The 19,431-nt window shown below is 44.8% G+C and overlaps 1 protein-coding gene across 1 annotated transcript in view; it reads right to left on the bottom strand.

Annotated features, from left to right (window-relative positions):
- ABCD4 (ATP binding cassette subfamily D member 4) overlaps positions 1–19,431 on the bottom strand; it is a 221,057-nt gene that overhangs the window by 123,941 nt on the left and 77,685 nt on the right. Inside the window, exons 6-7 of the mRNA XM_069208499.1 lie at positions 9,230–9,355; positions 8,810–8,860 (exon numbers count right to left, since the gene is read on the bottom strand). Coding sequence (XP_069064600.1) covers positions 8,810–8,860; positions 9,230–9,355 — 177 coding nt within the window. The remainder of the gene's footprint in view (positions 1–8,809; positions 8,861–9,229; positions 9,356–19,431) is intronic.

The following is a 19,431-nucleotide window of genomic DNA, read 5'->3' as shown; positions in this document are numbered from 1 at the left end:
ACTGAATTAAATCACTACATGTAATGTGACAGCGGCATCTAGTGGACAACAGAAAGAAACGGAGAGAATTGCAACTCGAGAAAATATGTTGGAAAAATATCAAGACTGGTTATTTCGAACTAAGTACAGGAAAGAGAAGAAGACAACTCCAATTTGCAGGAATTTGGAGAAAAGGCATCAAAGAAACAAATGACACGTGTTTTCAACACAGTGAAGAGGGTTTCGAGTGAGAGCGACGAGAGTTCGGCGTTACAAATATTCACTGCCGTACAACTAGTAAATTAAACCAAACACGCACCCTACCTAGCCCAATTGAAGGTAAACAGGACAAGTTAAGCAATTCCATTCATAGGACCTGTGCACTGCCCCGAAGGTCGTTCTGGAGAAAGGAGAAGACCATGCTGATATGTCTTATCTCAGTGAATGTTAGGGATCTCATCAAGTTAAGAAATATTGGAGGGGGATTCTGATTATCAATGTAAAGTCCTAGGATTTTCATGACAGTTGAGGAGAAGGCTGCTACCTGAAGGTTGGTGGTGTTATCTGTACTTACAATAAACTATTCAAGATCCAGCTGCTGCTGTAGCTTATTACGGAACTTAACACTGGCGACGAGGGAGCCGGAGAAACCCCAAACCTTCACTTGAAAGGAAAAAAAAAATATGAAAACTGTTATTGAGTTTCCAAAGGAGGAATTTTTCAAGGGAAGGCATACCAAAACGTCTTGTTGCATACAGTGTCCCTGGATGTCCCAGGAGATGAGTGATTTTTTGAAGGAACTTTCTATTACACATTTAAAGACAGCTCTTTTAGTCGCCTCAAGCTAACAGACTAGCATAGAGCATGAATGAATTGGTAAAGAGTTGTGCACAACTTGCTCCTTGAGTAAGACTTCTTTGAAACATGCATTAAGGGAGACCTGGAGGGCACATCAATTTACACCTAATAATGGGACTTCGATTTCACCATTTGCAGGACTAAGGGGAAGGAAACCTCATTGTAATACAGTTTGCCTGAAATTGAGTACAGAAGAAGAGAAAGGGCGTTTGGATGAAGAGTTGATGCTGCACAGATAGGAACATCAAATAAGTATAAAGCACATTTTGATGCAAGGAATTGTGTGCAAGATGGTAAATGGAAAGTAGGAGAACATAGTGTTGGTGAAAAGATCTGGGATGGTGAGGAAAGGGCAGTCAACATTTATGGGTCCATTTGTAAAAACTACAATAAAGAAGAGTGTGTCAATTTTAGACTTGGGGGATATATGGAGTTTGTCTAAGTTAGCAAAAGTGGAAAATTCGATTTTTCTAGAGGCACACACCAAAAATCTCCCCATTGTAGAGCCACGTTTGGATGATGTATCAAAAAGGTTAAAGTCCAACCGCAGGTGGTAAGAAGACTGTGTAATGTAGACGAAATGCACACTGCATTACACATATATATATACATATATATATCTTTGTTATATCTCAGAGTTGCACTTGAATAGCAAATTGTATTGATGATTTGTTGTGTTTAAAAGAAAAGTGGAAGACATATAGCTGTAGAGTTTATTAGAAACAGCACAGAGCTGCCAGCCAAGAGGCTCCTTCAGCAACAACTGACTCTTCCCACATCCCAAAGTTCCCCACATTCCATGTTCTAACAAAATCCCCTAGGCAACCAAACAATTCTAAAGATAAGAATCCCACATAAGAATACAACACGATTGTTTTAGTATTCTCTTATATTACTATTGTGTTTTTAGTTTTCTTTATTAGAAGGGGAAAGATGTGTTATGTCTTATCCTAGAGAATGTTAGGAATATCCTCAAATTGAGGAATGTTGATATGTCACTGCAGGAGGGGGATTCTGATTGTCAGAGTAAGGTTCTAGGATTTCATCATGGTGGAGGAGAAGGCTGCTACCTGACGGTGGTGTTAAGCTGTACATATAATAAACTATTCAAGATCCAGCTGCTGTTGTGGCTTATTACTGAACTTAACACATACCTTGAAACCCAAGTTAACAACTACCTCACCAGCAGAACTGGTCTCCATCAGCAGAGGAAGGATTACCTTCAGTGTCAAGATTCATATTAATCCTTCATAAACCCGAGCAGATAAAAAAATACAACTATCCAGCATGAAGTCCTCTGAGCATAGCTAAAGAAAAGGCATCAGTAAAGATCTGTTTACACAACAACGTATCTTTCTAATGCAGAGACATTTTTAGAAGTGCAACGTGGGCAACTGCCTCGGGTCCCATTTTTTTTTTTTTTTAGAAGGTCCCGCATTTCAGAGCCCCCCCCTGGTAAAGTAATATGGGGTGCATAAAACAGTTTTTTGTTTTTGTTTTGTTTTTACTTCGACAGTTGGCCATGCCTGGCATTAACCCTTGCGATCTAGGGCAGTCGATTGGAAATAAATTTTAAAGCACTAGAAAATCTTTCTCTCTCAACTTACTTCGCCTTTTCTACCTAATTTCTTTATCTCTCCTCTATTTATCTACCCTCACTTTGTCTCAGCTCTCTTTACCTCACCTGTACCTAAACACTCTCTCAATATACCTCTTTCTACCACCTCTCTTTACTTTTCTCTCTCAACCCGTCTCTAGCGTTGTGCCTTCCTCAATCTGTCTCCCTTCTCTACCTGTCCTCTCTATCTCTGTACCACACAACTCTCTTCACCTCATACTTTTTTGCCCACTCTACCTGTGTCACCCTCACCTTCGCTCTGAATCCCTGCTTCACCTCTTCTCTCTGCACCTCATCCCGCTTTCTACCCTTTGGCACAACCTCTCGCTACCATTTCCTCTAGCTCATGCTCTCTGTACCGCACTGTCCCTCCATTCCTCGTCTCACTTTGCCTCTCCCTTGCATTTCTCTGTGCTTCTTTCTTTCACTGCCTTACCCTGCTGCCTTTCTCCCTCTATCTAACTAGCCTCTTTTCTACCTTTCCCTTTCCTCATCCCTAAGTGCACCCCACACCTTTCGCTCCATTGCTTTCTGATTTTCTAGTTATATATACCACTCTATCTCACTTTAAAAATGTTACCCATCTTTCTACAGTTCTTCACCTACTTCTTGATATAACTTGTTATATTTTCTTTAGGTCTCTCCCTTACTCACTTCGCTAATGTATTTCAATCTTTACATCCCTTCTCCCTGTACTTAACCTCTCTTACACACAATGGTCTCTTTCCCTAACTGTTCTCCATTCTCCTACCTCCTTCCATTTTTCTTATTCAACAGAGTCAGAGATAGTAGTCTAGCCAGAGAAGTCTGCACACAGACAAGAAAAAGAACAAGGCAGTGCAAGAGAATTAAAGGGAAAATGATCAGATTTCACTTGTTGGAATGGTAAAATTCCTCAGAGCTCGGCTTCAAATTTTTTACTGTTGCCGCACAAATGACATTTGCAAAGTGTGCGTTATTCTGTATCATAAACAATCAGCAAATAAAGCTACACCTTCAAGAACTATGAGCATATGTCTTATTTATACTATTTGTCTTGTTTCAATATTATGCACTAGCCCATTAAATAGTCACCAAGTCAACCTTACAGTGTCTTTACAACAAAGGGAGAAGCAGGGCGGGTAGCCCCTTAGTTCCACTTAAAATATTGTTGTTGGCAGACAAAAACAAAATCTAGATCCAATTGCAAAAAATGGTTTTATCAATGGTTGTTCAAGCTTTCTTTTGGTAGTATGTGGCTGGTGGGTACCACACAGCGTTAGCTTTCGTCTATTTTTGCGTGTCCTCTTTTCTGAAAGTTTAACTTTGTTGAAGCAGATATGCTAATTAGAAATTATTAATGAATGTTTGTGTTTTGATTAACAAAAGGTTAATAGAGAAATTAATTGTAGAAAAATTAATGTGCACGTTTGAAAATGTGCCCACAGAGAGTAACGGCCAGCTTATACAAACTTGTACTAAAATGATTACAAATGCATAAAATATTGAAAATGAACAAAAATAATGTTGTAGTATATCATATTAAGATGTATAACCTATGTTTTACATTATATTGTAGATTTAACTTAGCCGAAGTTGTGGCCTAGTTGCTAGGCATCATGCAGAAGCCGAATTTCTAGCGCACTGCGGAAAAGCTGGTGCGTTGAATTGTCCCTGAACGGCATACGTTAATAATATCTGCTTAGCTAGAATTTTCTGCAATGTACCGACGAACATGAGATAAGGGACTAGGATATGTAACAACTTTGGTGTAAGACAGACTCGATGTACTTTCCCAGGACTTGAACAATAGAAGAACTGACTAGAGAAGAAGATGCAACATTTTTGATACCTGATGAGCCGGATAATGAGGTCATCGTACAGTGAACCAATCAATGAATAAGAACGGTGAAATATTAGAATTCATAGATTTGTCAAATTAATATTATTGGTTAGGGTAATAACTGGTAATTGGCTAACCAATTAGGAATTAGGGGGATGGACTGGAAAGCCTTAATAAAAAGTCATGACAAAGGGTGAAAACTTAAGATGCGATGACCAGATGTGAGGGGAGAATTGATGACGTCAAGAGACGCGGTTCGAGATTCTGTCTTTGGGCTCATGCTCAAGAGCCTGATGCATTGCTGATCGAGTGATGACCTGAAGATGAAGACTGCCTTTGTTGCTGATCCATTCTGTGGATAGGTAGCTAGGACAATGTGACTGTTAACTTTGTGCCTTTTCTTTCTAGGTACCAACAGCGCTGTTTTAATTAAGTTTTTCTTTTAGCTAAATGTTTCCTAAATTCGTGATTCTAAATTGTTTTCCCATGAAGTCCCACATGCTAACATGGGTGAGGTAAGGCTTCCTTTGGGTGACGTTGACAGTGTCAAAAGATCGACAAACTGATTGCTGAACTCTGCTTTTAATGTTGATATGTTGATCTTTGATCGCTTATGCTGAAGTATTAGAGCATATGTTTTCTCAAGTTCTGATTAGATTATGTTATTGGTGGTCATTAATGAACTAATTCTGAGATTGATTGAATGAAGTTTGAATTTACCTCATGACTTAGTATTGTAACTAATAGGGAAATAAAATTTATAAAACGTATAATTGAGTTGTGGTTATTCACAAAATGTTAAAATATTGTCTCATGCTTAATGATTCTCTTAGTGATTACTGATTGATTGCATGATAATTGATGTTTATCGATTACTAGATAGCTAGGATACTCTGTGCGATCCAAAACGTTCATTGGCCTATAGGCGTCCCCTTGTAAGTTTACTTACTAAGGACCAGGCGCGCTAGCAGTTTTTGGTAGCAGCTCGATCGTTAGTTTCTGTGGAGAACTAGTTATGTGGTGATTAGTGGTTATGGTGGTAGTTTAAGTTAGGGTTAGTTATTCATTTTATGAGGTTTGAATTTTGTTTTTCTGAAATGGCAATTGTTGCAAAGATGATGTCCCCTTAAGCCCAGAAATGACTTTCCCAGATCCCGCTAGTAGAGTTGGGTATGTTCTCGGTATTCTAGTGTTAGTGTGAAAGTGGTAGGTTGCGCTTGCAAAGGCTTATACAGACCACAGGTGAATTGAGAAGTATGTGAGGGAAGTAGGGAGTTTGCGTACTCCAGTTGAGGTTAGTAGGAGTGTGCGTACTCCGCAGTATGAGAGTAGGGAAGTCATCGAACTTCACATGTGTGTGGCGCTTTGTGCTAAAACATTGTCCACGTGGTTGTTGGTGAGGTACAGACCCTGCATGGCCTAAGACTCTGGAGTATATTGACAAGTGTAGGAGACCCTTGGTTATATGTTGTAATCTGTCTGGTGTAGTAGGTTGACCAAGTGGTTAACAAGTCGGTGCATAAGTTAAAGAGAGTAAGGGAAATTATTGACTGAGATTTGGCGAGTCCAGGACAGACCCATTGATCAACTGAGAGTGAAATCCGCAGGTCGAATTTTGCTTGCGAATGTGGGAGACTGAGAAAGCAGAATTGCTGCAAGAGCGAAAGGGCCATCAGTGAAAATCCGTAAGGTCTCTGAAGCAATTGTGTACCTTCCTGTAGTAAACCAGCTGATTTGTTTTGGTTATTGGTTTTTGGTTAGTGCTCGCAATAATTTTGCATTAGTTTTGTGTGATTTGAAGATCAGTAGGAAAAGCCGCAAGACTTTGTCAGCCGCAGTGTGACATCAGAGTGAGCCACGCTGGGATAGGTTGGTTAGTGAGAAGAGTCGCGAGCGGATTGGCAACCGTCAGTAAGAGGCAATTGGTTGAGTAAGATGGTGAAAAGAATCTTGGGAGTAAAAGTCATTTCCTTATTGAATCGAATAAATACAAAAGAAAAGATGAAGTTTTTCAAAGCGTTTAGGAGTGCCATGAAGGGCGATAGTTACATTAAGGGGACAGTGGGGGAGCAAACCCCACCAGAAAATTCTCCAGCATTTATTGTGATGGAGGAACGGGGTGTCGCGCCATGTCTTTGGTTAAAGCAGTGGTGCAAATTGACAAAGAAACAGGGAGCTTTGCCGTTTCCAGTGCATGGACCGTTCAATTTGAGAATTTTGGATCAGTTGCGAATGACATTATATGAGACAAAGCGACTTCCGAGACAGGTACAGTTTGAGGCTTTAGCTGTTTGGGAGCTCATAGCAAGACAACAGCAAGAAATGAAATTCCAGAGGAGAATAAGGAAGGTAGAGAAGGCTCTAGCAGAGGCAAGATGGGATTGGGAACAGAAAAAGTGGAGAATGACAATGTTGCAGGGGGTAAAGTTATTTCCTGCAATGTTTTCGCATTAAGTCCCACATGCTAATGCTAATCTGGGTGAGGTAAGGTTTCCTTTGGGTGACATTGACAGTGACAAAAGATTGACAAACTGATTGCTGAACTCTGCTTTTAATGTCGATATGTCCATCTTTGATCGCTTATGCTGAAGTATTAGAGCATATGTTTTCTCAAGTTCTGATTAGATTATGTTATTGGTGGTCATTAATGAACTAATTCTGAGATTGATTGAATGAAGTTTGAATTTACCTCATGACTTAGTATTGTAACTAATAGGGAAATAAAATTGATAAAACGTATAATTGAGTTGTGGTTATTCACAAAATGTTAAAATATTGTCTCATGCTTAATGATTCTCTTAGTGATTATTGATTGATCGCATGATAATTGATGTTTATCGATTACTAGATAGCTAGAATACTCTATGCAATCAAAAGGTTAATTGGCCTATACGCGTCCCCTTGTAAGTTTACTTACTAAGGACCAGACGCGCTAGCAGTTTTTGGTAGCAGCTTGATCGTTAGTTTCTGTGGAGAACTAGTTATGTGGTGATTAGTGGTTATGGTGGTAGTTTAAGTTAGGGTTAGTTATTCCTTTTATGAGGTTTGAATTTTGTTTTTCTGAAATGGCAATTGTTGCAAAGATGATGTCCCCTTAAGCCCAGAAATGACTTTCCCAGATCCAGGATCCCGCTAGTAGAGTTGAGTATGTTCTCGGTATTCTAGTGTTAGTGTGAAAGTGGTAGGTTGCGCTTGCAAAGGCTTATACAGACAACAGGTGAATTGAGATGTATGTGAGGGAAGTAGGGAGTTTGCGTACTCCAGTTGAGGTTAGTAGGAGTGTGCATACTCCGCAGTGTGAGAGTAGGGAAGTCATCGAACTTCATATGTGTGTGGCGCTTTGTGCTAAAAAACTGTCCACGTGGTTGTTGGTGAGGTACAGACCCTGCATGGCATTAACCTCATGAATTAGCATTGTAACTACTAGGGAAATAAAATGGATAAAACGTATAATTGAGTTGTCGTTATTCACAAAATGTTGAGATATTGTCTCATGCTTAATGATTCTCCTAATGATTGATTAATTGAATGATAATTGATGTTCACTGATTACTACATAGCTAGGATACTCCATGTGATCCAAAAGGTTCATCAGCCTATACGCGTCCCCTTGTAAGTTTACTTACTAAGGACCAGGCACGCTAGTAACTTAAAATACTGAATTCTCAGAAAAAAATGGTAGATTACCACTATAATTAATTGCCACATCAGCATACGCCTTCATAGTTCACACTGCACCGCTAGCATAAAACATGATTATCTGCTTAGACCATGGAAGCAGGGGAGATAAAATGTCATGTGTAGCCCAATATCTGAAGAAGATAAAGGGACAGACAAGGACTTTGGTGGGAAAAAAAGAGAATGAAAAACCAGAGCCCATCACAGAAGAGGGCATATATGATTCCTTAAATGCAAAAGTGCACAGAGGGGAAGATGAGGTGGAGGCACAAAGGACTCCGCAGACGAGTAAGGCAGTAGGCAGGGTCGGACTGGCCTATGGGGCAATCAGGCAGTGCCCGATATGCTAGTCTGACAGATCAGTGTGTGGGCTGTTTTTTTTTTTTTTTTTAGCAGTTTATTGGCGTGTTATATGGCCAGGTTAGCTTTTCTTATTTTTTTTTTTTTTTACAGCCGATTTCCCTGATAATTCTACAGGCTTTGCCTGCAGCAAACACATAGGCATGCAGTCTCCCATACCTTGCCAAATACCCCTACTGAGTGTTTTTACAAGTTCAAAACAGGCCTGATTTGCAAAAGTGTGGGCCATGTTTTAGCAATCTCCTTCATTAATAGGGCCACTTTTATTTTAGTGTTATTTCTCCCTACTCCGACCCTGGTAGCAGACAGGGGGACAACCAATAGGGGGATTCATAAGGACCACATTGGAGAGAAGGAAGGGGCAAGCACATCCTGTAGAGCACCCAGGGTGAAGGGTTCTGACAAGTAACTTTAAGGCAAGAGAACACACATCAGTAAATAGAGCAGCAGTAACGGGTGGGGGGGGACAGGTGACCTCTGTTGCAGTCACTCACCTGTAGAAAGCCGCTGACTCTGCATTCACTCGGATCTGTAGGTGCTTGAACCTGGGCACAAAAACACATGAACTGGTATTAATCGCCTCACAATCTTGCAACCTACCAAAATCAGGGTGAATACCACTGGCTATGCCCTGTCCTCGCGCTCGAGGTAAGGTCCTGGCACTCAGACTTTTAAGGAACGTCCCATTACCTTGCCATTCCAGATTAACACTTGCTAAAGTTCTATTCCAAACAGATGGGCCAACATGAGGACACACGTATCTACTCGGGAAAGACCAATGGGAAGTGGATCCCCCTTAAAGGAGTACCCATTACAAACAGTATGCTGGTAAGACTGGCCTCTCCACACCGCCCTAAATGTCAGGGACAACAAGGCGAGACCAATGAGGAGCAAAGGAGAAATAGCAAACTTACCTGAAATCTCCCTCCAGCTTCTCCTGCTGCACCAATGTTGATATGATGGGTCCCATCAGGATCTTGTTGACAACTGTCCCAATGACAAAATAGCTGAAGATACTCACAGGTCCGAGCCAGCCAGTGCTAAAGAGAAACAAGCATTTGCAATGCAATGGGTCTCACACTTGCTTGAGTTAGAGCTATTAGTGTTGTACATTCCTAACTGGACTTTTATTCCCACTTAAATTGGAAATGAAAAGTAAAACAGTTGAAATAAGTGAGCAGATTCAAAGCGCCATGGCTGCCATGAGCATGAGCGCGAAGAAGAGACACAAAAAAGAAAAATAAGTTTGCTCGCAGTCAAAGGTATCAGCAATCGTGCAATTATCCATGTAACAGAGATAGTCTGCAAGGCAGTAACAAACCCGCCCCAAAGAGGGACAAACAAAGCATTTACCAATGATAAAGTACTTTTGAAAGGCAAGCCCACGAGCGAGTGAAAGTGATGGGCGTGCGGTGGGTGTGGTTAAAACCCACAATACTTACAACAGGTCAAAGAGCTTGTGCGCTCGACCTAAAAAAAGAGACATTGAAAAACACAGGGCATCTCCGCAGAAAGCACAAGTAGAAAGTGTGTGAGAGAAAGAAAGGGAAAGGACCAGCAGCTGGTTCCTCAAACTGGGGACAAATACAAATAATGGGGTAAAGAATAGTGAAAGAAGGAAATAAATGATGGTAAGGAGACGCCTCCAGTCAATCACTTTAGAATAGTGTAAATATAATTTATGACCCCGACAGAGGCGTGGTGAACCCCCCCCGCTTTAGGAGCTACAGCGGAAGTGGAGTTCTTGATGGGCCTCTTCTGTCTGCTGCTCTGCAGACAAAATCTCATAAGTAATGTGTTTGCGTGGGTGAAAGAGTGAAAGGGTGGATGGATGTGTGACTGAAAAGAAGGATGGATGGATGTGTGAGCGAAAGGATGGATGGGTGTATGAGTGAAGGGAAGGATGGATTGATGTGTGAGTGAAAGGGTGAATAAAATGATGGATGAATGAAAGGACGGATGGATGGATGGATGACTCAAAGGGTGAATAGGTGGATGATGAGTGAAAGAATGGATGGATGAGTGAAAGAGTGGCTGAGTAAAAGGGAGGATGGCTGAGTGAAATGTTGAGTGGGTGGCTGAGTGAAAGGGTGGATGGATAGATGGATGGATGCACAGTGCTTTAAATGAGCCGGTACTGTGTACCAGCACTTTTTCATTTGGAGAGGGAGAGTACCTGCACTTCTCAAGAAAAACATAATACTTATAATTGAAGAGTACTAGCACTTCTCAGAAACAAGCAGAATCTCTGGTACAGAGTACCTACACTTTTATTTTTCCATTTCAAGCACTGTGAATGCATGAATGAAAGGGAGGTTTGATGGATGGAAGGAGTAAAACGGTGGATGGACCCGCTGATGGAAGGTTGAAAGGATGGATGGATAAGTTTGATGGCTAGCTTTGGATTGGAGATGGGTGGATAGGTTTGGACAGGGGTGTTGTGAACCCTCTGCTTTAGCAGCTAGAGTGGTGGTTGAGTTTTTGACGGGTCTCTACTGTCTGCAACCTGGCAGACAAAGGCTCATAAGTAATGTGGGTGAGTGAGTGAAAGGATGGATGGATGGATGGATGGCTGGATGGGTGAGTGAAAGGGTGGATGGAGAGATGGGTGGATGAATGAGTGAAAGGATGGATGTAAGGATAGATGAATGAAAATAATGGATGGGTCAATGTGTGAAAGGGTGGATGGATAAGTGAAAGAATCGATGCTGGCAGAAATGGTGGATGGCAGAGTGGATGTAAAGCTTGGATATAAAGCTGAGTGAAAGCTTGGATGGGTGACTGAATCAAAAGGAGGTTGGATGAAAGTATGGTTGAGTGAAAGGATGGATGGATGACTGCAAAGGTGAATAGATGATGAGTTGAGTGGACAAGCGAGTGTAAGAATGGACTGCTAAATAAAAGGTTGGATGGGTGGCGAGTGAAAGGGGGGTGGATGGTTGAGTGAAAGGATGAATTGATGATTGGAAGGATGAGTGAAGGGGAGGATGGATGGATGGATGGATGGAGTGAAAGGATGAATGGATAAGCGGATGGATGGATGATTGAAAGGTGGGGTAAATGGATAAGTTTGAGGAGTAGGTTTGGAGATACATGGATAGGTATGGACAGGGGCATTGTGAACCCCCAACTTCAGAAGCTAAAGTGGAGGTGGAGTTCTTGATGGGCCTCTTCTGTCTGCAACTCGGCAGACAAAGGCTCATAAGTAAAGTCTATGCAAGGGTGAGTGAGTAAAAGGACGGATGTTTGAGTGAAAGGGTAGATGGATAGGTGGATGAATGAATGAAAGGATAAGTGTAAGGATGGATGAGTGAAAGAAGGGTGGATGAGTGAAAGGGAAGATGGATTGATGTGAAAACGTGAATGGATCGATGGATGAGTAAGCGGCTGGATGGATAAGTGAAAGACTGAATGGTTGGATGGATGAGAGGACAGATTGTTGGTGGAAAGGTGGATGGATGAGTGAAAGGAAGAATGGGTAAGTGCAAGGGAAGATGGACGGACGGAAGTGTGGATGGATATGCAAAAGAATAGATGGAGAAGTGGAAGCGTGGAAGGAGAGATGGATGACTGAAAGGGTGGATAGGAGGGACTAATGACTAAAGGATAGATTGGTTTGAAGATGGATAGATAGGTTTTGGACATGGATGGACGGATGGATGATAGAGAGAATGGTGAAAGACTGAATGAAAAAATGAATGGATTACCAAATGTAAAGGGGATATCAGTGGATGGATGGAAAGATTAAAGGATGAATTTATAGATGCTTGGATGTAAGATACAATTGAGCTATTCTTGGGAGACTTGTGATAACTTGCTTCGTTTGCTTGGTACCATAACAGCTTTGGGTCAAAATGAGGGGTATTTTAATATTCTGACCACTCCCTTGGATCACGACGTAATCACTTGCAACACTCCGGACCGAACACTAGATGGAAGGGGTGTGCAGAGCATGTGTATCTACAGCCACACATGCCATCGAACACAAGCTTTAGCGTCCCCTGGCCCAACAGTCCACCTTTGACGTTCCTCAAGTAACTATCTTTCCTCATGGCCATGCCCCTAGTTCAGCGTTCTTGAACTAAGATTGTGCTCCACAAATAGCAACTACTTACCTTAATACATACTTAGGCTGTGTAAACATTAAATAACTCATTCTTCTCTATAGCTTAGAGGTCACCTGGACATACATACACACATCACTCTTTCATCCAACCAGTCTCACATTAAGCAATGCATGTTATCAATCATACTGGTTTCTGCATGCTACTATAGAAACATGGACGATGCACCCTTAGGTCCTGGGAGTAAACATTCTCATCTCCAGGTAATGCACTAACTCAGGGGGTGATCCTTGTAGATCAAGTAGCTCCCTGAATCTGCCAAATACAAAAAATGACCTGCTTCTATATAAGACGTAGTAAGAAGCTATGTCCTAATTCCCTTGCCTTGGCCCAAAGTGCTGCTGAGGAACCACTACCTACATCACAACAAACTTGCACTGTCTCAGATGCGGCTCTCCAAAGAAAAACAATGAAAGTGTCTCAGGCTGAACTAGGAGAGATCTGTGATCAAGAATTCAAGGCCTGTGGTCCACATGCAACAATTCTGTGAGAAATTTAGAGAAAAAAGAAAGATAAGAGATTTACGGTATACATAAATTGAAACATACATACAGACTAAAAGGTAAATAAGTTTGGATGAGGAGAAAGTAGTGAATAAAGCTCAAGATGGACAAGATAATGAGATGGAGAAACCAAGACGAGGAAAGACCAAACACATAGGCTGAATAAGAGGAGAGAAAAAGGAAATAGGAGGAATGGAGAGTGGATAAGAGTAAAAGAGAAGGAGGCAGCAGGTAAGCAGAAGTAATTAGGACAATTACATAATAGCTTGTGAGCGCTGTACATACTAATGCAAACCATGCCTACTCTATTTTATAATTCATTGAGGGTGCCATTATAATTAGTTGCCACATCAATATATGCCTCCATTGTTCGCACTGCACCTCTGGCATAAAACACATGATTATCCGCTTTCCTTGCAAACGACCCAAACAAAAGCAACAAAAAAAATCCAGATTTTAATGTGAAAGCCCAATATGCATAGAACTTCATAAACATATACATTTCAAAGTATTTGCAAGAAGAACACCACAGTCACAAAAAAACCTTTTTGCAGCTCATCATACCTCCAAATAAATGTTGACAATTAACAAATAAACCCCTCTTTTTTCAAGGCTTTTCTGAATTCAGTTACAATTGTTGCCTCACCACATCAGGTAAAAGTAGATTCTGTCACACATCCCTACTTTCTAACCGGGTTTGTTTGCCAGAAAGAATTCCTTGCAAATAAGACTAACATCACTCACACACAGGAGACACAGCATGGGCAACAATACAGCAAATTTCCTTCACGCAGGAACAGCACAAGAAGTAGCTGTGAGAAATTATCTCACACAAAAGTGGCATACAAAAGGGAAGTAGCACATGCTTCCCTCATACGGCTAGGCACCACAAAAGCAGCAGGTGAGAAAGAACCCTAGACAAAACATGTGCAGCAATGGGAGCAGCAGTTCAAGATTTCCATGCACAAAGCAGATACCAAATGGGCAGCACTAATTCACGGCACTTTTTCATAAGACGATCATAGTATTTGAAACGGCAGTAGAAAAATTTCACACACTAGAGGTACAGCACAATCAGTATCTGTGCAAACGGCTGTCACTCAAGATAGCTAAAGCAAATGAAGTAGTTGTACAACTCTGACAGGAGGCCATGGCAGGTGGGCTCTCACAAGTGTAGCCTTCCTTCAGGTTTTGCGTCCCTGGTGCTCAACAAGAGACTAACCACGTAGCTCTGGGAGTCATTTCTTCTGGCTTGGCACAAGTGGATGCTTCTTCCAAAAGTGGCCACTACAAGGACAGTCCTCTTTAGGGGCCCACCGGGTTCAGCAGGTCTAGTCTAGTCTATGGTGCACCCTCTCTTTACTGGGTCAGGAAGAAGCAGGGGTCTACTGTTTCTGTTTTCTTGCCAGTCCAGCAGTGATCTGAGGACTGTGTGTTTGGGATGCCACTTCCGAGCCATCCTCTTGTTTGAGGGAGCAGAGAACTCACTAACCAAAGGGGCAAAAGTTCCTACGAGGCTTCCCTAATCACTTACATCAATTTGTGGGAGTTTGGCAGTCAGACAATCCCAGGATACTCCTCTCTCGCTTAAACCAAGATGCCACAAGCCTTCTTCCCCTTTGAGGAGCCCTCGGCATACCCATGGGGTGTATTCAAAATAATGAACCACTCCTACTGGAAAACCAGATCTGCAACAGGTTTCTCCCTTCTGGAGGAGATGCCAGCCTGTCTGCCCGCCCATAGGAGCAGGCAGGCGAAGGTGTGATCACCATTTGCTTCACTGAGGTAGTAGCCTCTTTGAAGCTGGGCCATCTGTAGCAACCGCCCAGTATGCATCTTGCTGGAGGAGGTCACACCTCTTCCCTTCAGTAATTTTCGTTATTCCCTGTTTGCAGGAGCGCTTCACACTTCCTAACTGGGGACAGCATATTGACTCGGGTGACAACTGCTGCAGATAGTCAGGAAAGGCTACCGGAGGTTTGGGCAACAAAGTTGTGACTTTTTAAAGACGCCATTCTATAAAAAGTTACTTTAAATCCGATCTCAGTAATGAGTCAGGTTTAATTTAATGATTAATGTGATACTGTGGAGTAATGTCTTTGGTGGTTCAAAATGGAAGCTGGCACTTAGCGCAGTGGCTAGTGAAACCCTATGTTAATCAATGAGAGCATTTTCACTGTCAGGGCATGTTAAACACAAAAGGAAAATGCTTTTCTTTTTAATATTAAGCATGCTGCCTGGTGGGCTACCGATGATGTTACTAGGGGCGATTAATATGCACAAAACAATCACCCCTTCCAATCAAATGATTCAATCAGAACACTCCGCACACAGATGCTGCACACCTTTCACCAACATGCCCAGTCTACCTTACATACCGCACCCCAGAATCCCAGCAACCAAACCACAATACTGTTAAAACTCCGACCATTCAGAATTCTGTCTGTCAGGACAGGATAACTAGGGTGAACCTTAATAGACCATGAACAGCCATTCTTTCGTAGTCCCCATGTCATGGGAATGCACAGTAGCCAACCTTCCTATCAAATCAAATCATTAACATTTACAAAGCGCACTACTCACCCGTGCGGGTCTCAAGGCGCTAGGGGGGAAAGGGGGGGTTATCGCTGCTCGAACAGCCAAGTCTTTAGGAGTCTCCGGAAAGCGGAGTGGTCCTGGGTGGTCCTAAGGCTGGTGGGGAGGGAGTTCCAGGTCTTGGCCGCCAGGAAGGAGAAAGATCTCCCACCCGCCGTGGAGCGGCGGGTGCGAGGGACGGCAGCAAGTGCGAGGCCAGCGGAGCGGAGGGGGCGGGTGGGGACGTAGAAGCTGAGGCGTCTGTTGAGGTATTCCGGTCCCTTGTTGTGGAGGGCTTTGTGCGTGGGTGAGAAGACGGAAGGTGATCCTTTTGCTGACTGGGAGCCAATGCAGGTGTCTCAGGTGTGCGGAGATGTGGCTGTTGCGGGGTACGTCGAGGATGAGGCGGGCCGAGGCGTTTTGGATGCGTTGCAGGCGGTTTTGGAGTTTGGCTGTGGTCCCGGCGTAGAGGGTGTTGCCGTAGTCCAGGCGGCTCGTGACGAGGGCGTGGGTCACGGTTTTTCTGGTGTCGGCGGGGATCCAGCGGAAGATCTTACGGAGCATGCGGAGAGTGAGGAAGCAGGCGGAGGACACGGCGTTGACTTGCTTGGTCATGGTGAGAAGAGGGTCCAAGATGAAGCCGAGGTTACGGGCGTGGTCTGCGGGGGTCGGTGCGGTGCCGAGGGCCGTGGGCCACCAGGAGTCGTCCCAGGCGGACGGGGTGTTGCCGAGGATGAGGACTTCCGTTTTTTCAGAGTTCAGCTTTAGGCGGCTGAGCCTCATCCAATCTGCGACGTCCTTCATACCCTCTTGTAGGTTGGTCTTGGCGCTGGCGGGGTCCTTGGTGAGGGAGAGTACAAGTTGGGTGTCGTCGGCGTAGGAGGTGATGATGATGTCGTGCTTGCGTACGATGTCGGCGAGGGGGCTCATGTAGACATTGAAGAGTGTCGGGCTGAGCGATGAGCCTTGAGGTACGCCGCAGATGATCTTGGTGGGTTCTGAGCGAAACGGAGGGAGGTAAACTCTTTGGGAGCGGTTAGCGAGGAAGGAGGCGATCCAGTCCAGGGCCTGGCCTTGGATCCCGGTGGAGCGTAGGCGGGTGATTAGGGTGCGGTGACAGACGGTGTCAAAGGCAGCCGAGAGGTCGAGGAGAATGAGGGCGACTGTTTCACCGTTGTCCATCAGGGTTCTGATGTCGTCTGTGACTGAGATGAGGGCGGTTTCCGTGCTGTGGTTGGTTCGGAATCCGGTTTGTGAAGGGTCGAGCAGGTTGTTGTCTTCCAGGAAGGTGGTCAGCTGTTTGTTGACGGTCTTTTCTATTACCTTGGCTGGGAAAGGTAGAAGAGAGATGGGGCGGAAGTTTTTCAGGTCGCTTGGGTCAGCCGTAGGTTTCTTTAGTAGGGCGTTGACTTCAGCGTGCTTCCAGCATTCGGGGAAGGTAGCAGAAGAAAAAGAAGAGTTGATGACGGTCTGGAGGTGCGGGGCGATGATGTCGTCGGCTTTGTTAAAGATGAAGTGCGGGCAGGGGTCCGAAGGGGCGCCGGAGTGGATAGAGTTCATGATGGATTTGGTTTCTTCCGTGTTGATGTGGGTCCAGTTGTTGAGGGTGATGTCCGGGGAAGCGGGTTCAGTGGTGTATGGTTGGGTCTGGTGTCCGAAGCTGTCGTGGAGGTCGCTGATCTTGCGATGGAAGAAAGTGGCGAGGGATTCGCACAAATCCTGTGAGGGCGTGACGGCGTTGGCGCTGGCGCTGGGGTTGGAGAACTCTTTGACGATGCTGAAGAGTTCTCTGCTGTTGTGGCTGTTTTTGTCTAGTCTGTCGGTGAAAAAGTTCCTTTTGGCAGTGCGGATCAGGTGGTGGTGTTCGCGTGTAGCGTTCTTGAGGGCGGTCATGTTGTCAGCGGTGTGGTCCTTGCGCCAGGCCTTCTCAAGGGCACGACAAGTTTTCTTTGATTCTTTGAGGGTGTCAGAGAACCAGAGAGGTTTTTTGGTGTTGGTCTGTCGATGCGTGCGTTTGAGGGGAGCAAGGTTGTCAGCGCAGTTGGAGATCCAGTTTGTGAGGTTGAGAGCTGCGTCGTTGGGGTCGGTGGTGAGGGTGGGTTGGTTGGCGGCGAGAGCGGAGAAGAGTTGCTCTTCAGGGATCTTGTTCCACTGTCGATGAGGGATGGGTTGAGTGCGGAGGTGGGAGGTCTCGCGTCGGAATGTGAAGTGGACGCAGCTGTGGTCGGTCCAGTGTAGGGCAGAGGTGTGGCTGAAGAAGACGTGTTTGCTGGCGGAGAAGATAGGGTCGAGCGTGTGTCCGGCGATGTGGGTGGCGGTGTTCACCAGTTGTTTGAAGCCGAGGTTGGCGAGGTTGTCGAGCAGGGTGGTGGTGTTGGGGTCGTTGTTTTGTTCCAGATGGAAGTTGAGGTCGCCTAGGAGGATGTAGTCCGGTGAGGCGAGGGCGTGCGGGGAGATGAAGTCGGCGATGGCGTCGCTGAAAGAGGCGCGAGGTCCGGGAGGACGGTAGACGAGGGATCCTCTGAGGGTGGTCCTTGGGTCGGTGCGAATCTGAAAATGCAGGTGTTCAGCGGCGAGGGGGGGGTCTTCGGTGGAGGTGGTGACGCTGATGGAGTCTTTGAAGATGATGGCGACACCTCCTCCTACTTGGTTGGTGCGGTCTTTTCTGGAGATCTTGTAGCCTTCGGGGATGGCGGTAGCGATGTCTGGAGCAGAGGAGGCGTTCATCCATGTCTCCGTGATGAAGGCGACGTCCGGGGCTGTGGAGTCCAGGAGGTCCCAAAGTTCAACGGCGTGCTTGTGGACGGAACGAGCGTTGATCAGGATGCACTTGAGGTGGTTGATGGCGCGTGGGCTTGTGGTCGTGGTAGTTGCGTGGTGGAAGATGCGTTTGCAGGAGTTGCAGGCGAAGGGTCCATGGGTGCGTTTGGGGTGAGCTAGGAAGCAGGTTTTGGAGCGCCCTGGGTTGAGGGCGTGGAGGGTGGTGGGGTCGTAGCGGATCAGCGGGGCTTGGGGGAGCTGGGGACCAGGGGTCGTGGCGCTGGGCGTGGGCCAGGCGCGGACGGGCGCAGACGGGCTTGCCTCTGGCGCGCCTCCGGCCGCCATAAGAGGTAGGAGGGGGGGGGAGGGGTCAGCTGGGGGCGAATGGGAGCTGGGGGGCGGGGGCGTGCAGGAGGTCGCGGCGGGAAAGCGCGAGGGAGGGGGGGGGACAGGTAGAGTGAGAGTAGCTGGGGGAGGGGGTTTAGGGTGAAACAGAACTTCTTTGTGTTATTCCTGGAATAGTCTTCTCATGCTCCCCTCCTTCATAATCTCCAACACATCTCATCCAAAGGACCCTTTTCAGTCATCATTTACAAAGCCATCATGATCAACACCCCTGTTTATCTTGTGGACAGACTCATTACCTCGCCACACCCGCAGCACGGTCATCAGAATGGAGACAAGGAAGCGTAAAAAAGAAAAAACAAGATGGCAGGCCTTTTCCATTTATGAAATGAGAATCTGGAACAACATCCCTGTATCCATCAAGACAACCTCAAGGTTGATCCAATTTAGGAAACAGTTTAAGCCGCTCCTCTTTAAAGACAATACAGTAACAGTATACTATTGCTCCAAGAATCCATCTACTTCTCCCATTACCTGTTGACTGTATACTTGCATTTGACCATGCAAAGCTCTCTGCCGCATTTTGGCTAAGTTCACGCTTTACACATTCCACATGCATACATATAAACTCATGCACATAGCTGCAAGAAAAAAAAGCAACTGTCTCTCATGGGTATTATATTGACAATAACTGGGGGAAGAGGGTGTCTTTCGAACAAACTACCTTTCAATTCTTTCATCCTTTCAAATGGCTGAAAATAAGAGTCACTAATCCTGGGATAGTGTTTGGCACTAACTCGTTATAGTAAA

Source organism: Pleurodeles waltl, chromosome 9, assembly GCF_031143425.1.
Source record: "Pleurodeles waltl isolate 20211129_DDA chromosome 9, aPleWal1.hap1.20221129, whole genome shotgun sequence".
Classification (NCBI taxonomy): Eukaryota; Metazoa; Chordata; class Amphibia; order Caudata; family Salamandridae; genus Pleurodeles; species Pleurodeles waltl.
This window is presented reverse-complemented; position numbering and strand designations above follow the sequence as displayed.